Source organism: Protopterus annectens, chromosome 9.part0 (assembly GCF_019279795.1).
Source record: "Protopterus annectens isolate FY-2018-M chromosome 9.part0, PAN1.0, whole genome shotgun sequence".
In the NCBI taxonomy this organism is placed as follows: domain Eukaryota; kingdom Metazoa; phylum Chordata; order Ceratodontiformes; family Protopteridae; genus Protopterus; species Protopterus annectens.
Genome location: NC_056743.1, coordinates 1,368,274,492 through 1,368,286,707, shown reverse-complemented (window position 1 = coordinate 1,368,286,707; position 12,216 = coordinate 1,368,274,492). Strand labels below are relative to the sequence as shown.

The 12,216-nt window shown below is 34.9% G+C and overlaps 1 protein-coding gene across 2 annotated transcripts in view; it reads left to right on the top strand.

Moving 5' to 3' along the window:
- LOC122812081 (gamma-aminobutyric acid type B receptor subunit 1-like) overlaps nucleotides 1–12,216 on the top strand; it is a 2,214,644-nt gene that overhangs the window by 961,801 nt on the left and 1,240,627 nt on the right. For both annotated transcript variants that reach the window (XM_044084349.1, XM_044084350.1), the window contains one exon: nucleotides 5,677–5,768. In XM_044084349.1, the coding sequence (XP_043940284.1) occupies nucleotides 5,766–5,768 (3 nt within the window). In that variant the 5' untranslated portion in view covers nucleotides 5,677–5,765. The remainder of the gene's footprint in view (nucleotides 1–5,676; nucleotides 5,769–12,216) is intronic.

Below are 12,216 nucleotides of genomic sequence, written 5' to 3'. Positions count from 1 at the left end.
CTTCAGAATACATTGACATACTCCAACGATCTACGTAGGATAAATAATAATAATTCTTTCTGAGCCTCACCTAAATTCATATTCAAACTGTTTGGAATTATATATAATGAGAATATGAAAAATGGAAATTCATACTTAACATTACTCAAACCATCATATTTGCAGTTTATGACTAAAGGATATTCGATACAATTAACCCCAGAAAATAAATCAGATATACTACTCTCAGTAAAATTGACCTCTTGTTCTCATTATTGGAAAACATTTACCTGGAAATTCCTCCATAGATCCTTCTTAACTCCTGATAAAGCTTCAAAAATAAATTCTTCTGTTAATGGGGTTTGTTGGAGATGTCAAAAGTTTGATAAAGCTGATTGGTCCCACATTTTTTACGATTGCATAAAAATCAAACCCTTTTGGGAAAATGTTAATAATTTTATGCAGGTGATTTATACAGATAATTCTGTTATGACCAAAGCTTTAATATTACTGAATATGACTGAAGGTTTTGTTTTAAATAGAACTAACTTCTATTTACTTTGGACAATACCAGCTATTGCTAGGAAATGCATATCAAAAAGATGGAATTCTACCATAGTACCTAGCAGAAAAGATTTTCTGTGTTTATTGAAGAGGACGGCCTTAATGGAAATTAAAACCAAGGAATTAAGATTGTTTCCTATGCCATTATCTAATAATCCTTGGAAAAAAGTTTCACACTGATTGACACTTTACAAATGGATCTAAGCTCCTCTTGAAATAATTATTTCTTAAGTTTAATTTATCTACTTCTGTATAACTTATCATTCATTTTTCATATGTCAGGCTGAATGTAAATTTGTATATAGTTAATTTATTACGTAATATGATAGTACACCGTATTAAGTATTCATTTGTTGTTTATTTCATATCTAAAATAAAAATTATCTGAGTAAAAAAAAGATGATTTTTGCATGGGGGCAAGCCCCCGTTCACCCCCCACACCTCTGCTACTTAAATATACCAACTCCAAGATCGCACTACAGTGAAGAGAATGGTAATGTTCCCGTTCCGCACTGTATGGCGATCTCATCTTACAGGTTTCGAGATTTCACAATTACAAGGTTCTCAGCATCAGTATTTAGAATGTCAAGATTATTTTGAAATTCCAAAGTGGAGCCATATATATATATATATATATATATATATATATATATATATATATATATATATATATATATATATATATATATATATATATATATATCTATGTGTGTGTGTATATATGTGTGTGTGTGTGTGTGTGTGTGTGTGTGTGTGTGTGTGTATATATATATATATATATATATATATATATAGAGAGAGAGAGAAAGAGAAAGAGATGGGTCTATCTGAGATCATCGACTCTTCACTTCATCGAATTTGAAAATCATGAGATGACTCCACCAAAGAATTAGTTTACCAAACAGTCAGACTCCACCAAAGAATTAGTTTACCGAACAGTCAGAACACTGGAATACATGCTAGAGATAGAGTATTTAGACATAAAATTAGAGAAGGATGAATATGGCAATATAACTACTAGTCACTATAGGAAAGATTGCCATAAGAATCACATGTTGCACAGTAATAGTCTCCACCTCCACATATTTTTAAGATTATTAAAGGACAAGCAATGAGGCTTTCTCACCTTAATATCAGGGGCGATACATTTCTGGTAGATTTAGAGGTACTGGGTAAAGAATTGATGGCCAGAGGTTATAAGGATGAAGAAGTAGAGAGTGGTATTAAGGAGGCTAGACTACTTAGAAGGAGTAGAGCCTCCCCTTACTTTTCTGGAACATACCACAGGAATGAAACATCTGTTATTGGTACCACTATAAAAGCACCTAAATTTAATTTGACATATTCTAGTAATATCAAGGTAATTTGTGATATCATTAAAAAGAACTGGCCTGTATTAACCCCAGATACTAAAATAAGGTACACAGCCAACTTTTTTATTTAGGAGTAAAAAGTCTTTTAAGAGATTATTATGTTATAAAAATAATATGACTGACAGTACCTTGAGTATTCAAGGCACTTTTCCATGTGGGTCATGTAATTTCTGTCTTCTAATTAACTCCCATAGTGGATTTGTACATCCATGTACTATGAGTTTAAGGTAAATGCCACCTGTAGGACTAAGAACAGTATATTTAGCACAGTGTCAAGTATGTTTTAAATTTTATATAGGCAAGACCAATAGAATGCTCTTTGAAAGAATGAGGGAGCATTAGAGAGACCTAAAAAATTTGAATATGAATAATTCTTTAGCTGGACATGTCAAAGAAACAGATATCACACACAATTTTAGTTTTAAGGTCGTAGAAGTTATAAATGAAAATGGTAGACTTGGGGATGTGATTAATCAGACTGAGAGCCGTGAATTATTTTGGATACTACATTTACAGACAGATAAAGTGTGTGGACTTAATGACGAGGTTTCTTTAAAACCTAGATTGAAAAGTAGAAGGAATTAATTATTCTATGTCATGTGCATGAGAGCTGTTTGATTATTGGTTGTTCATATTTTAAATTTATATTTATTGATTTTGTTTTTGTAATATTGTTATGGTCTGAAGAAGTTTTTATGAAAGCGCTTACCGTTTTTATACATTAAAGTACATTTTGCTGATATAACACAGTTCTTTTCTATTAATTAACACAGATGAATAGTTTCACACAGTTGCAAAAAACAGTACTTCCAACCTCACTGTATTTTCCCTACTGATCTAAAAGAATTACCGTTCCTTACTTAAGTTACTTACCACCTCAAGGCAAGATGCTGTGGGTGAGTGGTCCTTGTTGTCAGATTTAAGACAGAATACAGAATGCTGAGAGCAAACTCCTACTAGAATTATCTTTTGACTTCTCCCATTAGGAGTCACAACAGTGGATCAGTGGTCCGCTGATTGAATGGCGGTGAATTTCTTTACAGTGTTGAATTGCCAGCCAGGCGCCCATCATTCACAGAAGGCACACACACACACACACACACACACACACACACACACACACACACACACACACACACACCTACTGCATGTCTTTAAAATTCACTCAGAGTGGATGTGCAGACTCTGCACAGAAGGTGCTACAGTTAAGAATTGAACCAGAGAACCTCTTGTTGTAAGGCAACAACGCTAACCGCTGCACCACTGTGGCTGTGAAAGCAAACTCCTACTAATATCTAAATATTATTTTTAGCTTACAGAATGACATCACACACATCTTAGCATTATAGGAAGTTACTAGGCTGTTGGTGCTGAGGCCCTTACAAGCCTTGCCAAGAATTTAGCCCATGTTCCAACAAGTCAGCACTCTATGCCACTGTCAAGCAGGGACACAGGTGGAATCCCAGGGGTGTATTTTCTGTTCCCTTCCAGTTATCCAGGTTGTGCTTAAAAACATTTAATGAGGTCATCTAACTCTGTTTCCCATGCCATCAACAACACTAGAAACTGACAAAGATTTTAGCACCTATGTGTTACCATACACACAGATAGAGCTTTGCTCATCTCTACTGGTCATCATAAAACACTTCCCTTCTTTCTGCAGTAGCTCCAACCTATTCTCTACCACAGACACTTCATCTCTGGCTCCCTCTAGCTCCCTTCAAAACTGTGGGATAACCTATTTATGACTTAACCCATAAAGTAATTTTTTTTCAGATATATTTTGAAGTTTAATATTAACCTCTTTGCTTCCAGTCTGCTGTTAAAACATCTACATTTAATCCAGTAGCAATAATACATGCACATTTCTTTTCCTTCCAGCAAGAGACACTGCTGATACATTTTAACACAAGCAAACCTCACAGATACATTTTCAGCACAGGTATCTGTACAAATCATTTTGACGTACAAATGACAAATAATTATTTAAAAAATTACAGCTAGCTGTGCTGGCATATGTTGCACTTCTACTGTCCCACTCTTCTAGCATGGCTGGCAGTACCTTCTGTTGTCACAGTCTCCTTCAACATCTAATTAACATTTCAGTTATACATCACCAAAAAATTAACCAGTAATGCAAAGTGAAACAAAATGACATATATAAGAAAAACTTCAATTAAAAGCAGAGTTCATAAAAAACGTTGTAAAACAAAAAACTTCAGTGTGTCAGTTTCCTCAAATTAAGGCCAGTGGTAGATGGTGTTTTAAAAAAAAAAATTGATAAAGCGTTGTAATGAGAAAGTACATATTTTTGTAATAACGCCCTCAGTGTTACTGCATAGTAGTTTGTTTTGGTAGATATCTTGATGAATAATAACAGCATAAGCCTGTGTTCAGTGAATTCAGTATACATGATGATAGCTTTAATGAAAATGCAAACAAAAAGATTTTCTAAACACAAATATAAATAAATGCAATACTTAATTGATGCACGATAAGACATTCAGGATTGCATTGCATATGCATGATAAAACATTCAGGATTGTTTTGTATTATTCTAGCTCATAGTTAAACATACAAATTGCATGCCTGGAAGGCATGTTTCTCAGAGTACCCCTTGGTAAGGGGTAAAATATGCAAAATGCTTGTCTCTGAATGTCTTGGTGCCAGCTTCTAGTAATGGACCTTGGAGTAATATGACTCCAGGAGGTATAGCCCAAGCATCACATGCATCAGAAAAGTATCTATACTCTTACCTGCCACTAGCACAGGGTATCACCACAAGTGGTCAGGTATTTATGTATGTAGCACTGAAAAAAAAGAAATCTTTTACTCACTTCATGTACTACAAGATTACTCTTATTAAAATATTTTGCATTGTTATCGGGTAAGTGGTACTTGTTACAGTTACCTCTGCAGTAGTCAGGCAAAATGATTTTGGAAGAATGGTGCTACATATTCTCAGACATGACACTGAGTTCCACTGCATGCACTTTTCTCTAAGTGATCATTCACAAAATATAGTCTGACAGAAGGTACATTACTTGTAAAGCATGTTTGGAACATAGCAGGCATTTACAATCAAATCTATTTTTCCAAGCTACGCCAGCCTACAAATATAAAGAAAACAAGATAAGCATAACTTGTCTGGTACACTTGGTATTATTTTTATGCAGCTGTATGTTGAGACGAGATGATATTTTATTTCAGAAATTCAGTTCTTTTGAATTTGCACATCTGAAATATTTGTGCCACAAATTGAGTATTTAAAACTCTGCACTGGAGAACTGATTTATTCTTCCTTGCAAAGATGGTGAAGGCATGCAAATGTAACGATTAGTAGAAGCCATTTTCATTATTTAATTAATGTATAGATGATATTTTTTTTCCAAGGTAAGCCAGTTTCACTTCATATAAACTGAAAAGGATCAATAGCGTTTTGTTTAAACATTTTAAGAACAGAAATTTTACATTTTTGTCCAAAACTCGTATGCAAGTAATGTTGTTTCCCACTGGTATTTTCTTAATGTTTAACTTTTAGAAAACTGGAAATATTTTCTTCTTATGTAGGCTTTTATATGAGATCTACAACAAAATCTATTTATCTTTTATTTCCTTTCCATTCCACAAGATATTTCATAGAATAATTACATTTATTGTATTGATTTTTATGCTTTTTCTTTCCTTTTTCTCTGTAGCATGAGTAAAGTTTTGCCCCTGGCAAACCATATACTGATATGATCTTTTTGATCTATTTCAGAGTGAAAAAAATTGCAGACCTATGAGCAACCTTAGGAAGAAGGGAAGAAGAGAGTGGCAGTGAGAAACAGTGATCAACGTTGCTGCTGAATGGTAATATATACAAAATAATTGTATAAACTCTTTATGAGGTGTTTTAACATGTATGTCAAGATTTCGAAGCCCAGAAGAATTCTAAAGCAGCTGTAATGACTTGTGCGTACCTTTCAAAGGTACTAGAATAATTTCAAGCTACTCATTTACAAGACATTGTGACACATATTCACACATTCCTACAAAAATCTTATTACACTTTGAAAATAGGTTATTTTTATATGTATAGTTACATGTTAGATGCCCTTTCATCATTGATTATACCTCAAAGGTTTTGTTCTTAAAATAACACCCTCAAAGACTGCCCACATTTAAGACTCAGAATTTTTTCTATTCAAGTTAATGAATATTTTAACTGCACAAGAATAATTTATAAGTAACACATTTATGTAAAAAGAAAAATGCTCCATCGCTATATTTCTTATCCTGCATCACACAAGACGAATAGCAGCTATTATATATTTACATATAGCAAATATGATGTCCAACCAATATATATATATATATGTGTGTGCTTATTTAGTTTAACTCATTAATTAACTGTGCTGGCATGTGGACCCTTGACCCAGGCAGCAACAGCAAGGACAAAGGCAAAACAGATGTATACATGGAGGATTATGTGTAGCCAGTAAACCAGGATGTTGCAAAAGGAGGTTAAAGAACCAGGAGAAAATTCACACATGCACAGAGAGTACATGTGAACTCTACACAAATGCATTTACAAGCCAGAATAAAATGGATGCTTCTGTACACTACAAACCTGACAAATATCTGAACTTGTTTCTTATTTGAAGGTTAGTCATGTAAGTGGACTGATCCCTTGGTAACCTTTTCATTCGTGCCCGTGTTACAAAGGAGATCATATGACGATTGAAGAAGCTGAAACAAACTGATTAATTCATATAGCAGACAAAGGTAACATAACTATATATATATATATATATATATATATATATATATATATATATATATGCATATATATATATATATATATATATATATATATATATATGCATATATATATATATATATATATATATATATATATATATATATATAGATGCCGGTATGCACTCTGTGAGGTTTCTGATTCAGTATTTTGTGTTTTGACTGGCATCAGAGTTAAAGTAAAATATCATTTTAGCATTTCATGCAAGATAATGACAGACTAACTCATCCAGGTCCTATGCTGTTGCCCTGGAGATACTTGAGTCAGAATAATGGCTGTGTGTAAAATTTTTGGTGTTTATTGTACGATCATAAAGCATGCAAACCAGTTATCTCAGATGATCATTTCCACATTACTAATGTTCACCCTCAAACTGCATCTCCCTTCTGAAGAACAGCAAAGCAGGTCAGTCCCAGAATAAATTCATGGGTAGCCATTCAGATATCCAGGTTTAATTTCAAGGATGCAGTTAACTCGCATTGGAATTTTATTCTAAAGGGTGAAGTAGGTGTTGGATAATATACTTACTTTTGCAGAACATTTTATTTTTGTCCTGATGTTTAGGTCCCTAGTTCTGCTATTAGTGGATCTAGCTGATTGCAAGGATACAGGAGATCAAGGAGAATGGGGTCCCTAATGTCATTAAATGCAAGGCACAGATCACCATGCAAGAGCTTATAAGAAACTAAAGAAATGAGTCATGAGTTAAGTCTTTTCTGGCAGTGTTGGAATTTTAGGCCAGCAAACTTCTTGATTAGGAACCTCTGGGACCTTTGTAGTTACCTGATATGTTTAACAAGGTACATCCCAAAGAGGATGTTGTACTCGATGACTGATCTAAATAGCAGTGTATAAGGAAAATTATAACTTTGATCATGATGATATGCTTTTCGATACAAGTTATTATAAATATAAGGATTTTCTAACTAGTGCTGTTATATGATGGCTGAAGGAGATGGAGTTATCCACCTGGGTTCCAAAATCCCCTACGACATTATCATTTTGGAATACTGATTTTACTTTAAGCTGAGGATTGCTTGCCAAGTGTGATAATACCATTCTTTTTCTCATGTAATTTTAGTTCTTATGTGCAGCACTTGTTTATGAGGGTTGATTCCTCTAGTAATGAATGGTTTTCAGAGGGTGAGGTGACAAGTTATTATCTACAAACTTGTACAAAGGTCATGACTCTCAGTCTGGGAAGTAGAAAATTAAATGCCAAAAAGAACAGGTCCCAGTCCTGAGCTCTGAGGCACACCATAAGTTACATTCTTACTTCCTGAGAAGGTGACTTACCAACTTAACTATTTGGATGTTATCATTCAGCCAGCCAACTATCCATCCCACCTCCTGGGGATCTATTTTTAAGTCACTTAGCTTGTTTATGATGTCAACAAAGGATATGGTGTCAAATGCTTAGGTCAGATCCAAATAAGCCGTGGGAAGAAAATTACCACTGTCAACAGCCTGTGTGACCTTCTCAAAGAAGTTATCTAAATTTAATTTCAGGATCTCCTTTTGACAAATCCAAACTGATGTAAGTCTAGGCTGAATTTTTTAATATTATAGTTTATGAAGTTAGAGGAGATACAAGCCATGACTATACAAATCAGACTAGTCATAATAATGGCTATATAGTTTCGTGGTCAGTGGAAGAGCCACCCTTGTATAGGATATTGCCACTGCAGCTTGCTATATTTTATGGGTAAATTCTGTAGCTAAGCCTAGGTTAAACAAGTAAGGAAGGGGCTCCAAAAGGGCACATTTGGTGCTATTTATTAGGCATCTAGATAAATTATCAGGCTCCAAAGAAGTAGTAGTTTTAGGTTTAGAGAACACCTGCAGTACATGTTCCTTTGTGATATTAAAAGGAATAAAGGATTCCAAAATTTCTAGAATTAAGCTGTCTCAAGTGAAAAGTTAGCATTAAATTTCTCTGCTACCATGTGTTATGTCTGCTGGGAATGAGTGGATGGTGCCATTTTGAACATGGTCAGAAGACTGCTAGGTGTTATTTCTTTTGTTTTCAAATATTATTAAAAGAGGATGTATAGTTATCCATTGCTTCAGGAGCTAATTTAATTCCTTTTTGAAATCCTTGATGCAGTCTTTGACATGATGAATTTTAGATAGGTTTCTTTTTTTTTTCTTGTTAAAGAGTTTATATATCTAGAACATTTTTGCTGACTCTTGCCTTATTTTGCAATATCTACTTGTCCTGCCACTGCAGATTGTACCTCTCCATCATGACCAGAGGTGTCTGGCTTGCCCACTATATTGGGGCCGAAAAGGTATCTATTCCAAATCCTGAACAAACAGCCAGAGACATTCTGGCCATCCCACTGAGTCTGACTTCCTCCAGACTGGAACCTGAGGGAGACCTCTGCTGCACTCTCAGCAAGTAGGGATTCCTCCAAACAGTGCTTCTGTTATTATGATGCAAATAAGGAGCATTTTTTCTATATTGAATTTGAACACACATTTTGCTGGTTAACATAGTGCTTGCACTATACCTCTCAACTGTCCATATTTTCACAGAATGTCCAGATTTTTGCCTCATATTTTAGTATATTCCTCATAATATTTCTAGTTTTTTTTTTTTTTTGGCAACTCCCTGAGAACTGAAGTCACTAAATAATGACTTGCATTTGAGTTTCATACTTCATATCCTTCAGAAAATGAATGCTAACATACACCCTGTTATTCTAGCAACTTTCTAAGTTTATTAGAGCAATATTTAAAATCTGTTTCTATTGTCAGGTCATTGTCCCCACATTGTTTTGTTTGCTGTAGCATAGACTAAATTTAGACCTGCTGAATCTAGCTCTGTTTGTATAACCTGAGCACTAATCCAGACCATCTTTTTTTGGAGAATGTTCTCCTGCACCCTAGTGGCAGGAGTGTGCAGTTAGAACTTGTCTGATTGAAGACTGCTGGAACGGGGCTCAGTTTTTAGTTTTTTATTGGTTAATTTGTTTAAATCAGTGTGCTCATTTCTACTGTTATATTTAAAAAAAAAATACACTTTATGCGTCGCCACTTAGGTAGGGTTTAACCATTCCTGGCGCCGTAAAGTCTGCTCTTTAAATTTTCCCTTAGAACTAGCCAGTTTTTTAGTTTTAGCACTCAAATCTGTTTCTTTGAGCTTAGCACTTGTTCAAAACTCGTTGTAAGCACTAAATAAGCTACAAATTACTACAACACTCAACTTTCTTCACTTGTCTAGAGGAAAACAGTTTTTAGTACTTAATAAATATGCACCTATTCAGGCATGTCTAAGGGTCAGCTCCCGGTGTTTTCTCCTGTCTACCTGATTAATCTGGGTATCTTGGGGTTATGCAGCAATTGCCTCATGTACACAGACAACCCTATCCTCCTACCAGCCAACACTACAACCTGTGAGAGATGCACTTATATAGCCAAACTGGAAGCAAAGCTCTCTTCACCCAAGACTGGACTAGACAGTCAAGAGGAGAAGGTAAACACTTGCACCACACCACACTCATCACATAGTCCCTCAAAACCTACCCCACCAAAACACACACATAGCAACACAAAACACACACCTACATTCACGGAGGCTCTCAAGAAAAATCTGCTCAAGCAACAGAGACCTCCAAAGCAGAAACGCAAGCAACGCCCCCCAGCACAACCCAAATGACACATAGCCCACAAACTCAGTGTGCCACTCAACCACAGCCTGTAAGGCATAACAATGTACCCAACACTCTAGTCATAGGTGACTCTATAGTCAGGCACACTGACGTTCCACTCACCAGTCTAAACAAAGAGAAAGTTGCTGTCAGTTGCCTGTCAGGTGCCAGGATCCACCACATAATGCACGCACTCATGTCACTCCACAACAAGTACAAATATAACTCTGTCATTGTCCATGTTGGTGTGAATGACCTGAGATGTACCTCCCTGGACTACATGAAAAGAGAAATGGAGAAGCTCTCCGATCTTGTAGCCCAGGCAGGTATGACCCTAGCCCTGAGTAGCATCCTGCCATCACCCAGAATGATGATAAACTCAAATAAAAACGTAACGGCAAATGAAACATGAAGAACTAAACGTAAATATATGTGAAGCACTCAAATTTATTCAAAACGCTTTTCATCCAGCTTTGTAGCCAAACTTTCTCAGACAACTTTAAGATCTACAACCACCATACATTTATACATCTCTAATATTGTCATGTGTTCAAATCAATCAATTTTTAAAAAGACACATTCCTAAGACAGTGAAACCTCCCTGGTGAAAATAAGAATGCTATAATACGTTATTAAACATATAGTAAAAAATGTGTATGTATGTTTAAATATGTATAAAACATATTAAAAATTCCTTCCAACAATTAAATCACACATATAATACTCTAAAGGAATCTTAGTTTATATAATACAAAACAGCTACAGCCAGTTTACTGTAAAAATACAAGACACAGATACCTTATCATTCAACCCAGGAGCTTTATAAGATTGTAATTTCAACTGCCAAATCAATTATTGCCTCTCCAAGAGCAACTGAAATAGGCCCCCTTTGAAGTCTGGAAGAATTTGATGTAGAACTCTGAATGCAAAGGAATGAGTAGGGTATTGGTTGCAGTGCTTGGCTAGGGCATTCTCCATCTTACTTCTCCTTACACTCTACAAATGTTCATAAATCCTGTCTTTAAACTTCCTGTCAGTCTTGCCTACATGAAATGCAGGACAAGACTGGCAGGAAGCAAGATATACCACTGATTTAGAAGAACAAGAATATCTTCCTTTGGTTTTATAAACCTTGTTGTTAATAGTAACACTAGCCTCAATTACAAAAATTACTTGACTCACATTTAAATGTCCCATCTATTCTACAAGACACTTTCTTACTCATTTCCATTATATTTTTCAAGTGGTTGGCAGTTGAAATTACAATCTTATAAGGCTCCTGGGTTGAATGATAAGGTATCTGTGTCTTGCATTTTAAAATTAAGAACCCTTTTACAGTAAACTGGCTGTAACTGTTTTGTATTATATAAACTAAGATTCCTTTAGAGTACTATATGTGTGATTTAATTGTTGGATGGAATTTTTAATATGTTTTATACATATTTAAACATACATACACATTTTTTACTATATGTTTAATATAGTATTATAGCATTCTTATTTTCACCAGGGAGGTTTCACTGTATTTAGGAATGTGCCTTTTTAAAAGTTGATGATCTGAACACATGACTGTATTAGAGATGTATAAATGTATGGTGGCTGTAGATCTTAAAGTTGTCTGAGGAAGTTTGGCTACAAAGCTGGATGAAAAGCATTTTGAATAAATTTGAGTGCTTTACATATATTTACGTTTAGTTCTTCGTGTTTCAGTTGCCTTTACATTTTTATTTGAGTTTGTTGTTTGACTTTTTTAGGCAAGGTTCAAATGACAAACTCACCACTGTAACTGGTACAAACAAGCAAAATTTGAGGGTAATGCTACTCAATGCTAGAAGTCTAAACCTCA